We start from the raw sequence: 22,887 nt of genomic DNA, 5'->3' as shown, positions 1-22,887 counted from the left end.
AAACAATAACTTTCGAAATGCCTCCCATCCTCTCCTACTCATTGAACATAGCCGAAACACATAACTTATGGTGTCAAAGGCCATAAAGAAGCTGTAATGATACCCCATCAAGACCAACACTGAGTCATGATCCCGCGCAGGTTGGCAACAACTCTTGCGCAATAGATCTTGAACTTTCAACCAGTTTGATGCGCATGCGATTACCTGCCGCTTTCTTTGGAAATCAGTAGATTATATTATCGTTGTCAAATGAGGGAAAAGTTTTCATTAATAGAATATTTTATCTGAATATGAGCCTATAGCGTGGCTTGAAACTAGTCGAGTTTCTCGTCAAATAGTTACGTGAATAAGGTGGAAAACATAATAATTAATTTACTATGTCTCACGAAAGTTATAATGTAAACATAAAATATTTAAGTGGATAACTGTGTAAATTGAGTGCTTTTCATAATTTTATATAGCAATATGTATTTATTTGAATGGTATTATCATGGAAAGGACGAGGGCGACCAAAGAAATCATGTATTGATGGTATATGAATAACTGATATGAAGGAAAGATACGTTTGTGATAGTATAAAGTTCAGATAAGGCAGATGTTAAAAGGAGACATTTTGTACTGAGTTGACCACTCTATTCTTATGTTGTGAGAGTACATTTTACACTAAATATTTTTTTCATCCAGCTTCGCCTTTTATTCTACAGGATTCTTTCATCCCGCAGAAAGCTTGTGAGATAAAAGTCAACTCGTACCCTGTATACCAAATTTCATCAAAACCTTTCAGTAGTTTCAGCGTAATTGACGGACATACTTACATCCAAACTTTAACATTAATAATATTAATGTGATCATTGTATTACATAAACCATCTTTCATCTTTCAAATTGTATCATTTAGCATCCGACATTCCAATGTGTAAAACAGTTCACGATCAGTATTACAGCACACGCTACATGACCGCATGACGTGCGCCGGAGCAGTATCGTCACGGTTCCGATCCGATGTTCCGATGAATGTATAATCGTATAATCGTACGTCCACGGTTCAATACGATAGCATCGCAAGAACAAAGTGCTCGTACTTTGTCAGATTATATTGTGGTGATGTTGCTATTGTTACTAAGTTGTTACTACATTGCAACGCATACACGTTTTAAAGTTAACATATTTATATTATAGAATAGAGTCTGGAGTTACTTTGCGGAAATCCATGCTACACTAACTATAGGTACAATACATTTTTAGTTTTAATTTAGGTTGTAGATGTAATTTCAGCATGGGTGCTGCACCACTTTCCCGCCCAATACAATGCAACGGATGCAATGGTGCAACACAATAAACATACGAAAATTTTGTATTATTCGTGACTATTTATAAATTTATTAGTCCGTCATTAGAACTCAAAATGGGATATTTTAGTTTTTTCGAGTTTCCGATATTTCGGCACTGTTGCAAGCGCCATGGTCACGGATGAATATCCCGTTTATACGTTTATATTTTAAAACTAAAAAAACATGGTAAATGTCCCGTTTTGAGTTTTAATAATGTTACTAGTGACCATGTCAGTTTAAAAAAATATGACTCACACACACACTCTATCATTTTAAATTTCGATGATCCTTAAATCTTCCCAACAAAACAAACAAACAAATAAGCACTATTAAAAGTACGGCACGCACTCAATCAGTTCGGGAATGCGGACGTTTCGTACTTTTTCATCACAATCAGCTGTTTCTCAAGTTATTACGAGCACACGCTCGCGCCTGCGCACTGCAGGTGTATTTCCTCAGTTTTTGCGACGCACCGTAGATGCCATCGACCTGATCGAGTGCTCCCTTGAGCTTTGCACACACTACTGCACTCGGATGCAATTGATACATATTTACTAGGGGTTATGATGTTTCACATAATATGGAGTTTTAAAAGTGTGGTTTGTTGTAGCAGTCCACACGAGTCAAGCTCACAGAATCACAATTAGGTCATGGACATTGTGTTATCTGTCCATTAGTGATTGTCTGAAGTTCTACCTTCCCTCATATATGTTGGTGATGATTTAGAAATACTTCTCTTGATGCCTGCCCTTACACAATACGCACGAGATTGAGGAAATGTGACAAAGTGCCACCTACTGGGAAACTAGAGTTACGACCATCTGTCGCCATGATTGATGAGCCCATTGACACGTCACGTCACTGCCGCGCCTCGCATCGTGCATGAGGAAGTGCAACACTAGGGAATTTCTATCTCCGGGCTTCGTGTTTTGTAAGAGGACAATATTTGCATGTATATTTTATGTATGTGTAGTATTAAATTTATTATAGATCCTGGCGTACAGGTGGTCTGAGAAGCTGAGATGGTCTTGTCCCAACTTGTCCAGAAATATATTTTTTTGTGGCGATGTGTCGCAAAAAGCATTCATCTGAAGTAGTTTTATGTGTATCTTTTCATAATTTTAAGTACAATTACTTTACAAACATAAATGCTTGCTCCCGTTGTAGGTATATATTATGAAGATACGAGTATTTTTGGTTCTTGGTTTTACAACAAAAAGTAAAAGTCAAAGTTGTCATTACCACATTTCTCTTTCTTATAGGAAATTGCTTGATTTAATATACTTACATGAGTATGTTTTAGGAAATGAACCCAACAAAGACGCTATAAGCGTTTGGAATGTAGTATTTCCGATGAATGTATTAAATATTTATTTTAAATTTACTTTCATCTTCGTTAGAATATGTATGTAATAAGTACCTATTTGATTATGTATCACAAGTTTTCTTGTTTGATAAATAGTACCTACTAGGCTTTTATTGATACGAAAATTGATTAAGACAATAGAATGTTTATAATAATAAAATTAGTGACAGGTCTGAAAGTAAACTGTCACCATAGCCTTTGTACACTTGCAACATCTTATGTTATTCTTTACATGACAAAAGTACAACACCATTAGGACTCGTATAACAATCTCTTAGTCTTAAACACAACACATGCAAACAATGGGTATCGACTCCAAACAAGATTTACAACGACTAACAAAAACGATATAATAACTATAAAGATAATAAATATCTTAAACCGTTGCGGTTCCCAACCTCGTTTACTCGACAACTTGACAAACAAATTGCAGTTGTGTATTAATATGTATATGCATACATATTGGGAACAGGTCACTAACACCATGCTACCGTATAAACGTAGATTAAAAGCGTTTACGTGAAGATTTCATACAAAAATTCAAGTCAAGAATCATGGAAACTACTAAAGCGATATTAATGAAACTTACTTACAATGGTACTTAAATATTCTTTAAGGGAACACTTATACGTGGTTTAATGTTATAACCTGAATGTCTTCAAGGCCCGAGTGAATAGTTCGCTTATGGGCAGACGTGCTCCATCGTAGGCTGCATCATCACTTACCATCAGGTGTGATAGCGGCCAATCGTCGACCCATTAAATGTAAAAAAAGTTAGTACGGAAACAGAAATCTGGCTTTCTTTCTCTTTCTGTCCGTCCACCTCTCTAAACTATTTTTCGAAAATGTCAGATGATCCAATGAACAATGGATATCCAGAATTCAGAGTCTTTATTAACAACATTTTTTGCATGTAAGTATCAAATTTCATTCAGCAGTTTCAACGATTCTTTACTTGGCAGATTGTATAAAAACTCGTGCCGCGTATATAATCTTAACTTGGCAACACGTTCTAACCCAATGTTTAAGATTAATGAATAGTTTTTTGTCACGAAGTCTCTCGTTAAGCTAACAACTTGACTTTTCCTCGCTAAGGCGGCTAATGTGTTTATGCGACATGTTTTAATTGTTTATTGTGTATTACTTAGTTAAAAACTATTTATGTATGTAGTAGTGAATACATATAGACCAGGACATAAATACGTTTTGCTTGAGGCATTCAAGTTACATTAATGAGCAAAATTTAACCTGAAACCACGTGCTTGGCACTTGGGTAGGTCACATGAAATAATTGTTGCAAATTTATAAAATGTTCAACAGACATCATATTGTAACAATATTAGACTGTTTCAATGAGTAGTACTGTAGACATGTCAATTAATAGAATACATTTCTATCAATGAGAAGATAGTTGTTTTGCACGTGTCATTCGTAATAATGAACTTATGAATGTCTAGAACTTTTTCAACCATCTGCGCTCTATAGTAAGTAGATTTCTATGCGATGCCGATGTTTAACATACACACGTGTTAAATGCTTATTTAGTTGAAACATTATGTCGCAAATTAGTACAACGTCTTCGAGTTAATGGGCGAAGAGTAAAGTCATTATAATTAACTTAATCACTGTAGTACTGCAGAAGGTTCCCTCGAGTGACATCAATAAAAATATTAAATGTCCATCTCACAACTTTATGAACTTACGATGAGGCATTAGGTGTTAAGTAAGAGCCTTCTGAAAGATGACACTTCCCTACTTCCAGTAGGAAATGTTTGTACAACAAAACAAACGTAAAATGCTTGAAACGGAACAATAACTAGACGGCATTTCTATATTGTTATACGCTAAGTAAGCCGTGTCCCACGAGTGTGCAACCACTTTCATTTTACCACCAACACAATCTTTATATCAACTGCATAAGATTGAAAATCATTAATATCGACTGCATTCTATCTTATTAGAGTTGGACAATTTATCTTGCGGTCACTGTCGTTTGTATCTCAAGGGTGTAAGGTTGAAAATGGCCAGTTCGGATAATAAGTGTAACATGGCAAATTCATAGCCCACTTTTGTTTAGCTTATGGCATAATGGCGATGACACGCCGCCTCCTTTCTTTGCTAATTAATTTGCTGAGCTTAGAGAAATCTATGGGAGTGGATGAGGTATTTTTCCTCAGAATTAGAGCTATGTTGTAGGTAAGGGCATTGAAATTAATAAATTTAATTAAGCCCCAATTACACCTTAAACTCCCATACTTTTTTCTAAATAGAAAACAAACAATTAAATGTTTGACAATAAAAATTGGACCTTAATTCTTATGTAATAGAGATTTTCTCACGGATTTTAGTCGTTTTTTGGATTATCCCGCAGACTGGTGTAGACCGTCACGGTTTTAAGATTATCGTGATGGGGTAATTAGACCTTGAAGAAGTAAGACAGACACTCAGACAGACAAGCTGTAGACAATTGTAGTCGAGTGGGTTAAGCATATTGTTGGAGACGAAGATTATAGTAATGAGATTATGGTCTAGTTATGGAGTTAAGGTCAACACTTTTGTTTGAATATTGATGAATTGGGTGAACATGATTGTCGTGGAAAGCAAAAGATAAAAATCCCCAAATTTCATTACTAATTCTATCATCGATTACTTTTTCTTTTTTAAAAAACGTTGCGTCACACTAGGGACTTTTTCATGTCCATTTTCATGGGTGCTTTTACAAACATACAAATTCAATACACATGACATCCAGACCCGAAACAACAATTTGTGGATCACAAAAGAGTTGCTCCGTGTGGAGCCGAACTCACCAACCACCGCACCAACCGTGCAGACAAATAATTCGTTAATAAATATCTTATGTTTATAGTATTATGTGCCAGGATACTATTAACTAGTTAAGAATGAACGTAGTAAACATGAGTAAATGTAATATTTATAGTTTATAGAATATTAACTTTCTCTAACGGAGTTTGTTCCTTCCTGTGGCCGAGAACCTCTCATTACGGTGGACAACCAGCTCCGTAGTTAATATGAAAAGGATTGTGGTCGTTTCCTCTTTAAATGGTGACTAGATGTAAAAGTGAATGTGGAATATTAATTATTTTGCGAATTGTTATGGATATAGCCGTCGTCGGTTTTAGCAATTGGTGGAAGAATTTCAATGCGATCAATAAATTTTTTAATGTTTTTATTTTATAGTTTTTGTATGATGATTTATGATGAGACAGGTGATTCCATTTAAAAAAAAAAAAACACATAAGTTGCATTTTTTTAACATATTAAAAAGTTTTAAAGAATAAGACGAGGCCGTCTTTCTATTTTCTTTTCCGACTCATTTTTTTTTAAGTCAGGCAACATCCCTAAAATCGCCCGCTAAGTCTCAAAAACATTATGCTGAAAACCTAGAAAAATCACGCACTAACATCAAACTGTGAACCTCCTTTTTTAAAGTTGGCTAAAAATTGCAAATCCAAATCAAAGCCGTTAACAGCATAACAAGCGTAGCATAATGTTAAGTAACATCACCAAAATTACAAAAAAAGATCATTTTGTTCTGACCTAACATGAAAATCATTGATCAACAGCCTGTCAAATTATATCGACCATCGATTACGATGATAATTTTGCGGCAACCGCCCTGAACGTTACCTCGTTGTTTTACAGTCCTCTACAGTTTCACAATAACTTCTTACACAAGGGCTGAGCCGACTAAGGCATAAATAATTATCTGATGAAACTATGATTAACTTTTTGTTTGTAAGGGATTATGTTTACTCGGACGTTGGTGTATTTTTAATAGAATCTGTTCGTTCGTTCGTTCGTTTGTTTGTTTCTGATATTTGAAGCGTTAATAATGATTTAATTAGATTTTGAGGTCAATAGATTTAATGTAACATTTAGATTGTTTTTTTTTTGTTCATCACATGTTTCGAGATAAAATATTAGGTACGTCTTTTTTGCAATAATGCGATTTTTTTTCACTGAACAATATTAAAATGTCATGACTGATGACGTAGTTGGGCAAGTGACGCGAAACATATAGGTTCGATTACCGGGAGAAATATTTCTTTCCACAAATTTGTATCCTGCATCTCAGTGTGATGTGTTTGTTAACTCATGTCGTGAATCGTGACGCAGGAGAACATCCTAGTGTGTGGTTAACGTTTTTATTTTTTAAATCCTTCATCTTCTAATTACCTCACGCGTCATTATATTTCTCTTCACATTAAACGTCTTTCGTAATTTCCTCGTAAGGTTAGTAATATAAATGTTGGAAAGTATTCGTTTAAATGGTTTACATCTCAGTCGAGGCATGTGGAGTAATTTAATTAAGGGTAAGTATCTGATTGCGTGGTCTAAGTGAATTTCCTGTATTGCACGTCTTGTCAACGTTCTCGAAATATACAGCTTAAGGCTCTATGCAGTCGGCAGGCTGTAGTAACACAGGAACTGGGAGTGTTCGAGGTATTATGAATCGAGTAGATTGGATTCAGATTATCTTGTCATACTGGTCTAGGAATAAATTTCAATAATTAATAGATAATATTATCTGGTAGGGAATGCCCATGACATTACATTTAGCATGCCATGTGTAATAATAATATAATAAATAACACTATTATATAATAGTAGATAATTACCGAAATACTTTCATTAAAAATAAATCAAAGTCCTCAATTCTATACTGAATCCAATACTCGACAGAAGCTTAGTCATTAGATTACAAAACCCACCAAATTCAGTTCAAACCTAATCCAAACGAACTCTGACATTCAGTTTACTTTCCCATCGGACAACTGACAAACAAAATAGATTGGAGAACGGTTAGCCAGTTACATTTTACGACATTGGACGCGTAATTTTATTAAGACGTTCTTTATATTACGACAGCAGTTATGACTTATTGTTATTACTCATTTAATTGTATATTATAAAACTGTTTGTTGAGTTTCAATCGATGCTCGTAAATTGGTCAAATGTCAGATTGTCTAATCGATAAACGTGTAAAGGATGTTGCTCAATTGACAATGTAACTAGAATTGAATAGTACTTATGTGGCTCTGTGTGGTCGCTCTAGTGCTAATATTAACAGTTCAGGTTTATTAGAGAGCGCTGCTGCCCAGTTTCTGTTAAATGTGTCTTCCTCAGGTACTAAAGACATCCGTGGGAAGAGTAGGACCTTTTTACGCATTGGATGAGGCAGGAGGAAGTGTCAAACTCTTACAGAGTAAAAACCACCCCGTTCGGAGCTCCGGTTACCCCCAGGCAGTCTACAAATTACTTGTGTTTTATTTGTTTCATAAACATGACTCATGTTGCTGACATCTGACTTAAAGCGTTCATACAGTTCACAGGTTAATTTGCTAACACGCTGTTAACTTTTAAGGCTTTAGAGCTATTAAGGTTATAACCAAGAACATAGGAGTTTCTTGAGGCATATTTTATTTTGGTGCTATTTTTGTGTAGAATTTGCATTATTATGTTAGTACTGTTATTAGTTATTCAACATTTCATAATAAATAGTTTTACAGAATATTAACGCCAAATTGTAATTTATTAATTTCATGTAAGTAATGAATTAGCACATGTTATAAAAGTCTAATTTTATCGTCCTGATAACATAACAGTAATACATTACGATGTTGTTATACTTGTTGTAATTGAGTTTTATGTTTATTTTTAGAAATTGACGTAATTAGCAAGTAAGTTGACAGGTTTATTGTTTCGTTCGTTTACAACATAAATCACTTTTATTAATGTTTTCACTAATCAGATTATCAGTGAAGTTGTAATTTACTGCTCGTTGGTATATTTACTGCGATTTTAACGTTGCTTTTTTTTCATTTAGCACAACTTTTTTGTTTTATTTTTTCACTAAACCTACTTAATCCGTCATTTATTTGAATAAAATCCCAATAAAAAAACCCATTCACAAAACCACACGACAAAAAAAAGTTCATCATTCACAGATGCACAAAACATTTCTACGAAATATAATTCATTTCTATTGAGCGTATTCTCACACAAGTTGTAGGAAAACAATAGTTTGGGCATTAAAACAACTTTCGTTTTCACCTTGACAGAGTGGCCCAGATCCAGTGGCTGGCTGGTGCACGAGATCAGATCTGGTCGTGCTCCACATGTTTCTGATAGCCAGCGAGCAGTACTGTACACAAGGGAACATATCAAGCTATAACAAACCAGTATAAACTGACCCTTGAATGTGCGACAATATTATGCAAAGCGAGATCATGATAAACTGGTTTTGTATCGGTTGACGTGTAGTGTAGCAGATGTGTGTAGTGTAATGTGTGCAATTTACTTTCAATCTGTTTTGACTGAGGAGCGACTGTACGGGCTACGTGATGTGACGGATGGAAGTAGATTATTAGAATGAGGTGATTTACTTTTGAGAATGTTGTAGAAATTACGAATGTATTTGTTGTATTATTTTGGAATTGTATGATAATTTGGTTTAATTATCTATGAAATGGGAATCATCAAAGAAAGGTCTCGCTCTTGGTAATAACTTCAATCTAAAATCTAATTTTAATTTAAAATCTTAAGGCAAACATGTACGGTACCGTATTATTCAACCTGCGCGTTTACAAATTCCTTTGACCGACTTACTCTACGATACCATTCAACTGTGCAAATTTTTCTTTTTCTATCTTGTTTCGGTATTTCATTCAAGTCCAACTTCAAAACAAACTGATGGCTGAGCACGTTTTACTCAAGTCACAGATCAAATCAAATTAACTAAATATAATCTTATTTAGAGCAGCACCGACACGGTCGGTTGCCGCATTAGTTTATCGATAAGATCGTGAACTGCACCGAAATTGTACGAGCAAGGTGTACACTACTCAGTAGTAAAGATAATTTATTGTTGGTGAGTTTGTTTATTTTTGTAATGGAAACAAACAAAGGAAATTGTTTATCGTAGTTCTTTCATGTAAATAGATGTTACTACATGAATGTAATAGGAAGAGGAGGCGGAGGAGGTATAAGGACGCACGTGCTAATTTTGCTTGTTATTGGTTTACGTATGTATGTATGTATAGACTGATATGTTTTTGCCTCATGAAAATTTACTTAAACTACATTATTGTACCAATGAGTATAATCCTAACATATTCATTTCATATCCTATTCTGGTCTCATATTTCTCCTACATCTTTCTCACATGGGGATACGCAGAGGTTTTAGAACGCTTTCTCCTCATTTTTATTATCATCCTTATTCCTCCACTTTGAAATTATTTTATCTTCTAAAAAAATCTACTCTAATAGGTCTATTATTACAAAACAATATATTCCATCTACTCTATCAGCGGATCCGACGAAGGCTCGAGATTTATCGCAAAGTAAATCGTTTTAAAACAAAATCGCCGCGAAGAGAAAGTTGGAAAGCGGCCAAACAAACTTTGTTTGTAATTAAGCGAATAATTTTGTCATAAAAATAACTATTTAGTTTTAGTTACGTGCGCTATGGAGTTATGATTTTATATTATTAAAGTTATTGTCAGTGGTAAGTTATGGTGTAACTCTGTGTGCCATTGTGTGATGGAAAGATGTGGAAAGTTCGTGACTGAACCATAAAATTGTAGATACATAAATATTCACTCATAAAATGGTAGTAGCGTAGCATATAATGGAGACTTGACACCCACTAAAGTTCAATTTTCTTTACCGTAGGAAATAATACCTCTATAAACAATATAAGGGTAGACTAGCATTAGCTAATCTATTCGGTCATTTAGGCTTCCCATATGTCATAAAGTTTCAATAAATAAACAAAAGCATCGGTACTTACAGGTCGTCTGCCTCGCCAGCACGGCGACGGCCGCCACGAACAGAACAGTCTTGGTATACATGGTGGTCACCATCACACACTGCCTACCATCTTGTCACTAGTCACGCACTGATACACCCTCACTGGCTCATTGTTCACCTGCAAACAAAATTATACATTGTTTATTCAGAATATACAGCATAACCCTATTGTCTAAAGTAACATTTTCAATCATTTCTAAATATAAAGTTGTTCTCAAGCGAGTATCGTAAACGCCGATTAATTTAACTCCAATTTACTACTTTCTTATTCGAAATTACCAAGCTATCAGATCGATGTAACTATCTTTTAATAATTGATGTACAATAAGGCGAGTAATTGATTAATCAAACAAATTGATTTTCTTTTAAATCTTTAATGATGTAATGATTCAACAACGAAAGGCAACAGTGGTGGTGCGCGTTGATGTCTTTTGTTCAGAAAATTTTGTTCGCAACAAGCCTACAGGTAATAACTGTTTTACAAATGGTGAATGTATGAATAAAGGAACGTAATACTTAAAACAAACAATAAATAACTTAAATGCGTTATGTATACCTAAAATTCTGTGAAAAAGACGGTTCCTTTGAAAACGCCGCATAATACTAAAATAAGAAATTACATGAGTTTCAGTCATTCTAAGATTTACAGTTAAAACTAATTTAGTATGTACTTAACCGCTAAGTTCATGGCCATTAGAATATAATATGGAGCCGAGAAAGTTAGCAGCAAAGCCTCCCGCAGGCTTACAAATGTGGCATACCGTTACCAACTGTACGTGGTGCAGCCGTGGCCGTGGGGGAACCACTCGTGGGAGATGGTATCAGGGAGGCTCTATTTATATGAACTAGTTCAGGTGAAATATTATAGACGTATGACTCTTGATTCAGTCTGTTTAGCAGGTGCACAATAAAGATATAAATAAGCTTGAACATACTTTACCTCAAGCTAATATCGAACTTAGTATAGCTCAGTACACATTTTCGAGTAAGTCACTATACATAAAATTATTAGATTTCGTGTTCATGAGCACTGAATATGCATTTGTACAATATATTATTGCAAAATGACGTAACCGATATATTTGTGTGTAAATGCCCGAAGGAGGCTTTAACGGCACGCAGTATGGAGCGCGTGCGTTGAACGGTACTGAGACGCGGTTCATCAAGGATTGATTATACGATGCTTATAATATCGATCTATTTCAACTGACTTTAAACAAGGAGGTTCTGTATTCGATAAGCTTGAAGGACATTGTTTGTATGTGTGTGTGTGTGGGGGGGGAGGGGGGTATTTTCAAAAACTACCGGTCTAGCTTTGATCACGTTTCGTTTATTAAATGTATAGTTTTTAAATCTTTAGAATTGAAATTCAGTACATACCGTAAGTATTAGAAAACAAACTAGTCCTAATAACGAGGTTCCTCTCGTGTCTCTATCAGTTTAAGTTATGATAAGTTAGTTGATCCCACAAGTTAACTAGCAAGTTAAAGTAACTGCACTTGGATCTGAACCGCTCGCTCGCAGTTATTAATGTTATCGTGTTAAAGCTAAAACTTGATTTACTCGGTTCTGGTTACTGCTAGATATTATGATGTCCTAACTCTAAACATATTTTCTGCAAAGATCTTTATTATGACCATCTTGTTAGTTAACGTGCAATTACCGAGCTTTGTGTCGAGAGGTCCAATTCCCGGGTCAGACAAATGATAATGAGGTTTTTGGTTTTTCTAAAATTACTCTGTAATGCCCCAGGTTCGAATTGACATCGGTGTATACCTATTACACTTGAAAAGAATTTTCGTTGGATTTATATTACACCTTGTCAGTGGCTCAACCGACCGATTATTAATTACTAAAAGTATATCTGTGCAGACAGACTTTTAGTAATTAATAAAAAAATACAAATTATAGAAATTTGTACAAATTAATAATAAACTTTATTAAGTACACACTTGAATCAGTACGGTACCTATTAGTATAAATTACCTTACAAATCTCCTTACTAGCGTGTGGCGGAAATGATTACAATGAACAAATATTTCTTTCATTTCTATGTAAGGAGTACGGACAAACAATGGGTTGGACAGCGGTTGATTGTTTAATTTTGTATGTGTTAGAGTTCTTTAACTCTTCTTTATATTTTAATTAACTAAATAAAAAATATGGTGCATGTGGTTATGATTTGCTATACACAAAGGCAAATATTAATTTTAAGTAAACGAACTTAAAATAAAATAATCGCTTTAGCAAATAAGTGTATGTAAAAAATATTATCGTCCTCTCTTTGAAAAAATGTAGAGGGATTTAAAGGCGTTTCCATATAATTAATCTACAGTCCATTAATTTATCTAGCTACGGAACCACGCATTAAACCCAATGGTTCCGCAAAAAGTGGCCACATAATGTTAATAACAAATAGTAACCGTTGCGCAAGTCGAGCAAAGAGATATGAATAATTCACGAACGACGCTAACTGTTCACTAATAACTATGCGAAGCCTATTTATACGCAAAACTATGCAATCTATTGAAGTCTTCACATGTAAAAATAACGACTTATATATTAAGAAATTTCTTTTCCTTTTAACTGTTTCGTAACCATATTTTCTCTGAATGTCTGTCTGTTCGTATGTAAATTATATTTGAATATATAAATGTCATTGATATTTATGAGCGATGCTCAGCTTTTGATGTTCAGTTGAAGAGAAACAAAGTATGTGTTGCATGGAGGCTTTTGTGTGATCGATGTATGACTACTTAAGTTGTTGTGAAGCTTTATATGTCAGTTACTATTATACAAGGTTCAAAGAGCTACCGCAAAGGTACCATGGTGACATATTTGCTTTGTAGGCTGGTTAGGAGTGGTGACTGGCAATTAGTTGGCGAGGCGAGGAAAGTCGCCAAAGAGGCGAGGAAGCGCCGCAAGAAAGCGCAGCGGCTGCGGCGCCAGCAGCAGCGCAAGGAGAAGCGCGCTGCGGCCTTGCTTCTCGCCCCTAAGACCGCGGCTGTAGTTATTACGCTACAGCCCGATGCGGTCCAGAAGGGCGTAACGTATGGCGACGTCCTCGCCAAATTGAAGGGGCGGTGACTCCCGCGGAGTTCGGGGCCCCTGACGGGTTCTCAATGAAGGTGACGGCAACTGGAGCCCGTCTACTTGAGGTCCCCGGCGCGGCCAGCGGCTCCTCCGCCGACGCCCTAGCCGAAAGGATTAGGGCGTGTCTCGGTGCGGAAGAGGTCCGCGTGTCCAGGCCCATCAAGTGCCTAGACGTACGAATATTGGGCCTGGACGACTCCGTGACGGAGCACGAAGTGGTGGCCGCTGTCGCCAGGACGGGAGGGTGCCCTGTTGACCAGGTCAAGGCAGGCACCATCCGTCCGGACAACTCGGGGCTGCGCACGGTGGTGGTAAGCTGCCCCGTGACAGCGGCCAAAAAGATTAAGGAGGGCAGAAGGCTCCTGGTGGGGTGGGTCTCGGCGCAGGTCAAGCTGCTCGAGGCCCGGCCTCTGAGGTGCTACCGCTGCCACGTGGGCCACCACGTGAGCGTTAAATGCACCTCGGAGGTTGACCGCAGCGACCGCTGCTTCCGCTGCGGTCAGCCCGGTCATAGGGCCGGCTCGTGCACCGCCCCGCTGCACTGCGACGCATGTGCGGCGGCTGGCAAGCCGGCCAATCACCGGGCCGGGAGCAAGGCCTGCTCCCCGCCTACCAAACCCAGGGGTAAGGGTAGGCCCTCCGCCGCCCCCGTCGTTTCCGCCACCGCCGCCGCCGCAGTCGCCACTGCTACCGCCGCCGCGGCCACCGCCAACCGTAATGCCGCCAGGGAGGAGGTCGTGATGGATTGTCAGTAATGACTCCATTCCGCCTCCTCCAGGCGAATATCAACCACTGCGCCGCCGCTCAGGACCTTCTACTCCAGAGCATGGCGCAGTGGTCAATAAATGTCGCTGTGGTCTCCGAGCCGTATTTCGTCCCGCCCAGGGATCACTGGGTTGCGGACTTGGACGGCTCGGTGACCATCATCTCGTCGGCCGCCGCCGGTACCCCGACTCTCGAGAGCGCTCAGAGAGGCCGGGGTTGTGTCGCAGCACGGTTCGGAGAGATCGCTGTGGTGGGCGTGTATTTCTCTCCGAACCGAACTCTCGTCGAGTTCCACAACTCCCTGAGGGAGTTGGTTGACGTCGTCGTCGGGTTCCGTTCCCTCCCCGTGCTTGTCCTCGGGGACTTCAATGCCAAGAACTTGGCTTGGGGTTCCCGGTTGACCGACGTTCGGGGTAGGATGGTGGAAGACTGGGCTCTGGAGACAGGCCTAGTCGTCCTGAACCGGGGTTCTGTCCCCACGTGTGTGCGGATGCAGGGTGAGTCGGTGGTGGATATCTCGTTCGCCAGCCCCGCTCTGTCACCGCGTGTTGTTGACTGGCGCGTTATGGAGGAGGTGGAGACGTTTTCTGACCACCGGTACATCCGGTTCAACGTCTCCGCCGACTCCGTGGACCCGCCAGTCAGACAGGCCCCATGTGGCCCGCGTTGGGCGCTAAGACAGCTGGACCGGGAGCTTTTCCTGGAAGCCGCAATCGTGCAGGATTGGGTGATACCACCAGACAGGCCTGCCGACGTCGATGAGGAAGCAAGATGGCTCCAGGACGCCATGTCCAAAATATGTGACGTGGCGATGCCCCGGGTCCGGCCAGGTCAGCGCAAGCGCCAGGTGTACTGGTGGTCGCAAGAGTTGGCTGCTCTACGCAGTACGTGCGTTACTGCGCGACGCCGGTACACCAGGCACCGCAGGCTCCGTATCCGCCCTCCAGACGCGGAGGTAAGAGAGGCGGAGTTGTACGAGGGGTACAAGGCGGCAAAGGCCGCCCTAAAAGCGGAGATTTGGCGGGCTAAAGAGGAAGCCCGCCGGGAGATGCTGGAGACTCTGAACAGAGATCCATGGGGGCGCCCCTATCGGATGGTGCGCGATAAGCTCCGCACCTGGGCTCCCCCGCTGACTCAGAGTCTCCGGCCAGAAATCGTGGAAGAGGTGGTCGGCGCCTTGTTCCCCCGACTATGGAGGGGCTTCACCCCTCCATCCATGACTCCGCCCCCTGCGGTGCCCAATGCGGGCCACAGCGACGACGACGACGACATCGTTCCGGAGGTGACCGAGGCAGAAATGAGAGCGGCGGTGCGCCGGATGGGCGCCAAGAACACCGCCCCAGGACCCGATGGCCTGCATGGCAAGGCGTGGGTCCTGGCCTCAGAGGCTCTCGGGCCTCGATTATTAGGTCTCTACAGCGCATGCTTGGAGAGGGGCCAGTTCCCACTTCAGTGGAAGACGGGAAAACTGGTCCTCGTGAAGAAGCCGGGGCGCCCTGCGGACTCTCCATCCGCATACCGGCCCATTGTGCTGCTCGACGAGGTGGGAAAAGTCTTCGAAAGGATCATTTCAAACCGCCTCGTCGCGCACCTGTCTGGACTTGGGCCGGACCTCGCGGATGGACAGTTCGGCTTCCGCAGAGGGCGCTCCACGGTGGACGCCATCATGCGCGTAAGAGACCTCACGACGGGGAATGCAGTGTCCAGGGGTGGGGTCGTTGTGGCGGTGTCTCTGGACATCGCCAACGCTTTCAATTCCCTACCCTGGAGCTCCATACTGGAGGCACTCCGGTACCACCGGGTGCCTACCTATCTCCGTCGTGTTATCGAGGCCTACCTGACGGATAGGTTCGTCACCTACCCCGGTCACCAAGGTGTGTGGAACCGGCGAGAGATGTCGCGCGGTGTTCCACAGGGTTCGGTTTTGGGGCCGCTCCTGTGGAACATCGGTTACGACTGGGTGCTGCGCACCGACCTCCCGAACGGTGTCAGCGTAGTCTGCTACGCCGACGACACGCTGGTGCTAGCGCACGGGAGGTCGCACCAGGCGGCGGCCAATTTAATGGCGAGAGCGGTTGCGACGGTCGTTGCAAGGATCCGGCAATTGGGACTCGAGGTGGCGCTCCACAAGTCCGAGGCCATGTGCTTTCATGGCCGCGGAAACGCGCCACCTCCGGATGGGTCCCAAATAACGGCAGGAGGGGTTACCATCGGCGTCGAGACGACGATGAAGTACCTAGGACTCGTCCTCGACAGTCGATGGAACTTCGTGGAGCATTTCCGACGTTTGGCTCCTAAGTTGGAACGGACGGGGGCTGCGCTTAAGCGGCTCCTGCCCAACCTCGGGGGCCAAATGCCTCCTGCCGGAGGTTGTACGCGGGGATCGTGCGGTCCATGGCCCTCTACGGAGCCCCTGTGTGGGCGCCGAACCTGATGCGGCGGCCAGCTCGGGCGCTGCTCACGTCCCAGAGGGTCATGGCCATTCGAGTGATCCGCGGATATCGCACGATCTCCGGAGAGGCGGCCAACCTCCTTGCCGGACTCCCGCCGTGGGATTTGGAGGCGAAGGTGCTCGCGCGCGTCTTTAGTTTGCGCGCCGACGCGCGTCGCCGGGGCGAAACTCCACTGCCGCGCCAGATTAATGCGTGGCGGGATGAGCTCCGGCGCGATCTCATGGCGGAATGGCAGCAGCGACTGTCGCAACCAAGGGCTGGGCTCGCTGTCATTGCAGCGGTAAGTCCCCTCTTTGAGGAGTGGCTAGAGAGGCGCCACGGCGTCCTCACCTACCGCCTGACGCAGGTGCTTACCGGACATGGAAGCTTCGGTAGGTTCCTGTTTCTGATTGGGCGGGAGGAAACGCCCGGGTGTCATCACTGCGAAGACCGCCCGGAGGACACGGTGGAACATACGCTTGCGGTCTGCCCTGCGTGGGCTGAGCACCGCCGTGTCCTCAGGGATGTGGTCGGCGACGGCGCCCTCTCGCGTCCGGCACTGATACAAGCCATGGTGCGGAGCGAGGGGGACTGGGATGCTGTCTCCTCCTTCTGCGAAGCAGTCATGCTAGCTAAGGAGGAGGCGGGGCGCGTGAGAGAACGAACCTCCTCACGCCCCAGCCGTCGCGAGAGACACTCCGGGCGTCGGGGATCGCGCGACGATCTCCGGCCACCGTAAGTGCGGGTCTGCGGACGGTGAGCAAGGGTAGCTCGCCGCCCGACCAGAACCAGACCCGTGCGTGCGGCGCGTCGCGTTCTGCGCGCGCCTCAAAGAGCCATCAGACCACCACAGATGGGGCCCAGTAGGGCTGATGCCTAATCCGGAGCTGCGGACTACCTAGCGGGTTTACCGGGGCTCCGGCTCGACGGGCAGGAGTAGGAACGGGGTGGTTTTTAGTCAGTAAGAGTCTGACACTCCCTCTCGCCTCGCCCAAGGCGGGAGAAGTCATTGGATGATTTTCCACCCTCAAAAAAAAAAAAAAAAAAAAAAGGCTGGTTAGGAAATAAATATTAATTCAGCACCTATAAAGATTTGGATACGTTACGAAGCATAAAACTGAACATTACTATAGCTACTGTCTCTTTTGTAATATTAAAGGTACAGGTGATATAAATCCTAGAGTTGCGGACAACCTAGCAGGTTACAGGCTACTGAAATGGCATGGTTTTTAGTCAGTAAGAGTCTAATGCACAGTTGTAGCCCCACACAACACGGGAAAAGTCATTGAATGAATTTCCCCCCTCGAAAAAAAGGTAATATAACACGCATCTTCCATGTAGTGAAAAATACAAGTACTAAGAAAATTTTCTTCGTCAATAAATTCCAATAATAATAGATTATAAAATATTTAACATTGTATCGTGGGATTTGATACAAAAACTACTATAAAATATATCTAGTGAAGGTTTCAGATTACTTTCTTTGTCTATTTGTGTTTATTATAGCATTTGTCTTGTGGCTGCACTTTCTTCAGATAAGTACCTCCTTGCTTTCCCTTACTCCAGGGTATTTGTTAACAAGTTCTTTGTGATTCATAGATAAATGAACTAGGTTTATTGTAGGTCTAGACTTAAGACTACTATAGAATTACTGGAGGTTGTAGAAAGGAAATCCTACGTTGAGTACGAGAAATACAGTGTATTAGTCTTTAAGTACTGACAGCTTTGTAAGTGTGTGTGTGTAGGATCTTAGTTTGATTTTTCTGTTTATGGAAAGACAATAATTTTTCTAATTAATTTTCTTAATGTTTACTGTTTTTTTGATAGAGGTCTTTGTATGAGAAGTTGTTAAGTAAAAATAATTACAGAAGCCATTATTTTCATGTTCAAGTCGGCACCAAGACTAAAGAAATTAATATTACTTAACATTAACACTAAGATGTTTATTGCAGACTTGAAAACTTTGAACATTCATTACGACCTCAAAACTGTAAAAGAACATTATACAACATCATTATATGGACATTACTTTATGTAGGTAATATTTATTTTCAATTTATTAGTTACAAGTGCATTGACCTTTAATCAATAACCTACTACGTATAGCAATACCTACGTACATAGGTATATAGGTATACATACGTATAGAACATCAACCACACCAAAATTTTAGGAAAGCCTCCAAAGCCTAACCACTAAGATAAATTGTATCAAACGACATTTTAAGTAAGGGGTTAGTTTAGATGCTACGCAACGCTAAAATGACTTAGACTTGTATTGCCGTACTTAGAGTCATTTAATGATTACTTAAACTATTCCTTAGTAACATATTAATTATTATGTTATCGGCTTACTCACGTAATGTTTTGACGAGGAACTCGACTAGTTTCAAGCCCTGCTAGAGGCTCATATTCATGAGCAGCATTACGCGACACACGACGCGGCGATTGTCGCACTGTTACTAACATTACGTGAGTAAGCCGATAACATAATAATTAATTTAGTATGTCTCACGAAAGTTACAATAAAATCATAGTAACATATTAATATTATATCGAAAACAATTGCTAAGGACTGGGTTAAATAATCATTAAATGACTCTGAGTACGGCGGTTAGTTAAGTGATAGTTTAGGGCTTATTGGTGGAAACTGTCTTGAAAGTTTAAATTACATTTTACGCAGTGTAATTATAACACCTTAATTAATTGCTACACTAACAGAGAAATCAAATCAGTAAAGCCTCTATCGGAGCTTTCCCACATGATCGACGCGCGCGTCATTTCTCTCTACGTATAAAATTAAAACTTTAACTTATGACTGTAATTATGTACATAGTATATCGTTAACTCTAATGTATCATAATAAGGAGGCAAATTACATTCATGTTGATATTTATTTTCTCCTAGAAACTGACAAAATGTCAATACTCAAACTGAAGTTTTCTACATAACCTTTTATGTTATAAAAATTGTAATTAATTTAAATTAGTTGCTTTTAACCTATCTCAATAGAAAAAAATCTAGTCAAATTTGTGTGTAGGTTAGTTATATATGCATGTACGTGTAAATGTGCCACCTATATTTTGAATGATACACTCAATGACAGCATATTTGTGTACGCTGTATTACTACTGTCTAGTAGAAAATCTTATTGAAGAAGTTTCCATAAGTTATTACCTAATTGAAATAAAGTAACTACAAGTTTCTGCTTGTAGATATATATCAGCGATTGCAATGTACGCGTGAAAATATTGCAGCGAGTGCTTCTAACATTTTAATTACAGATACCATCTAGTCTTACAGTTATAACACATTTCTGGTTCGCAGGCTTCATGCATTTTACACGATCTCTAAACATAGTTATTATAATGTAAGATGAGGCCGCCTTATCTCTACTTCTATTTATAAAGCTTTTGTAAATTGAAAATTACTTGGCTTTGTCGGGCATGAGAGAAAATACGTGTCTACAAAATCTATTAAAATAATAGTGGGTTTATGTATAAGTCATGTATTATTGTAAAATAATAAATTACAAAAATAAAAGCATATAACAATAAAAAAAATAAACAACACTCACCTCTATCCAGAAAGAGCATCCAAAATAGTATTCTTATATCAAAATAAATATAAAAAACACAATCACGTTACACTCTTACAAATAAGTCAAATAATAAAAAGAACAAAATTCAAAATATTTGACATAAAATTTCCGCGTGACAGAAAGCGTCAAATCTTTTTTGAAATTTGGAACACCGGCACGTCGTGCGCCGACGTCGAACGGACCGCGACTGGGTTGGTGAACTCCCGCGCAACAAAACCAATATGTCTGATGTAACTCTTTGAATGTCATATTAACGTGATTTTTATGTAATGGATGAAAGGTGAAGATGAGTGCTAGCGTATGTTAGGGGTTCGAATTCGCGAATTTGTGCTGCGGCGAGAAATGGCAGCTGAACATTGACTTGTTAATGTTGTTAACAGAGCATTTTAGGCTTTTGGTATTATGAGTACTAGCTTTTTAAACATTTTATTTAATTTTGAATCTTAGCTAATAAGACAATCCAATTTCAATCCATTTTTAAAAAGGGATCAAAAATAAATTATGTAATTGTGTTCCGGAAAAAATAATTTACTTTTACGTTTCATTTATTGCATTTAATCTGGTCATTACCCAAAGCTACTGGTTGAAAATTTCTCCAATTAAGTAAAACATAACCAAGGAGAATCAATTATAGATATTGAGTAATCTAGTCTGTTTAGCAAATTATTGCTCTAGGTGCCTATAGAAATAAATTTTATTTAAATTGTCTTCAATCGACTTAATTATTATAATCGCAGCACTTACAGACTAAAACCTAATATTTATAAATATTTTTTATTAATGCAACGTCACGTCTTTTATCCCCGAAGGAGTAAGCAGAGGTGCACATTACGGCACGTAATGCCGCTATACACTTTTCACCATTTTTGTATAAGTCCCATGTAATACATGTCCAATTTGGGTTTTCGTATATTTCTGCCAGAAATTTTCGAAAAACCGAAAAAAACCCAGCAATACTCTGCCTGACCCGGGAATCGAACCCGAGACCTATCCGGCAGTCGCACTTACGACGACTCGACCACCGAAGTAATCCTATATATTATTATATAGATTTCTTATTAACTAAATTAAAAACAAACGTAAACATAAAAAATCTAGATTTTACTTAAGAATATAAATTGCACTAGCACGTGCATACCACGCATGCATGTAATTTCTCTATGCATAAAAACTTTTCATTCAGTTTGTAAGTCATTGTGCTGTCGTTTACTTTTGTATAAAACAAGTTATTAATAATATTAGTACTTACGTTAACGAGAGTGAGCAGAATAATAGTAACTATGTATAAACAATTGTCTAATAAAGAATTTTGTTGGACCGTATAATGTGTATAAATATGTGTGCTATTTATTGTGTATTATGTATATATTGTAAAATTTATTCTACGTATTGTGTGTTAAGAATGTATACATATAATTACAAATAGATCAAACTTTTATACCTACTGTTGTGTCTCTGCATCACCCTAAGGTTGACTGTTAGAGAATACCAAATTGGCATTAAGTCCACCATTGTATCAATGTACATAAAGTGTAAAATAAATAAATGTATGCATACGACTATTAAGTATATCAATTTGTTTTTTTGCTTTCTCCTAGCATATTCCCAATTAGTTCTGTGATCTGCACTGATTATTTACTAAGCAAATTAACTACCAATATTTAAAACAAAACAACTGCCATTTACCTACATTTTTAATGAAGACTATCATAATGTCACTCATTTGCGCTATGTACCGTATATTACACGTCCTATTTTGTCCGGATGGAAAACCATCGAAAAGCTTTTCCCGCCCTGAACATGTACACACCTGGCATTGGCTCAATCCATTGCCAAGCCAAACTATTACAAAGTAATTAATATGTTCATTAAAGCCTCACTTTCGCCATCCCTACAGTAACGCATGCTCATTAGAAAGCGCACGCTTGTTTGACGTTTGCCCAAGTTTGCGCGCTTCGAGTCACGATCATGCGCTTTATTACTGCTAATGCTCGTGCGATATACGCGCTCGTGCGGTTTTCGTGGATTTTCACATTTCTTCCAGTACATGGTACAGTAGGTTGTAGCTGTTTGTATGGTCGACGAAGTTAATTCATGACTCGCTTTGACGATGAATCGTTTGACGTAGTCATAATAAAAGGACCATGTGTTGTGATGTAGGTAAACTATTATAAATACCTTTTTTAAGGGGGAAAATTATCCAACTACTTTTCCCGTCTTGGGTGAGGCGACAGGGAGTGTTAGACTCTTGCGGACTAAAAACCACCCCGTTCCTGTTTTTCGAGCCGGAGCCCTGGTAACTCGTTAGGCAGTCCACAGCTCCGGAGTTATACATAGCCTACGATGATAGTCTACCATCAGATTGCTCTTAACTTTTATTGTTACCCTGAATAGTGGTATATAAAAATCAAGAGTATCATGAAAAATATTCCTTTACATGACTTTCGATTGCAAATGTCGAAA

General features: G+C 40.0%; 1 protein-coding gene across 2 annotated transcripts in view; it reads right to left on the bottom strand.

Moving 5' to 3' along the window:
• The window catches only part of LOC118269941 (cadherin-89D), a 61,710-nt gene extending 41,084 nt beyond the window's left edge, over nucleotides 1–20,626 (bottom strand). For both annotated transcript variants that reach the window (XM_050706951.1, XM_050706952.1), the window contains exons 1-2: nucleotides 20,401–20,626; nucleotides 10,515–10,652 (exon numbers count right to left, since the gene is read on the bottom strand). In XM_050706951.1, coding sequence (XP_050562908.1) covers nucleotides 10,515–10,587 — 73 coding nt within the window. In that variant the 5' untranslated portion in view covers nucleotides 10,588–10,652; nucleotides 20,401–20,626. The remainder of the gene's footprint in view (nucleotides 1–10,514; nucleotides 10,653–20,400) is intronic.
• Nucleotides 20,627–22,887: the final 2,261 nt, after the last annotated feature.

The sequence above is a fragment of the Spodoptera frugiperda genome, chromosome 30, assembly GCF_023101765.2.
Source record: "Spodoptera frugiperda isolate SF20-4 chromosome 30, AGI-APGP_CSIRO_Sfru_2.0, whole genome shotgun sequence".
NCBI classification, from domain to species: Eukaryota; Metazoa; Arthropoda; class Insecta; order Lepidoptera; family Noctuidae; genus Spodoptera; species Spodoptera frugiperda.
This window is presented reverse-complemented; position numbering and strand designations above follow the sequence as displayed.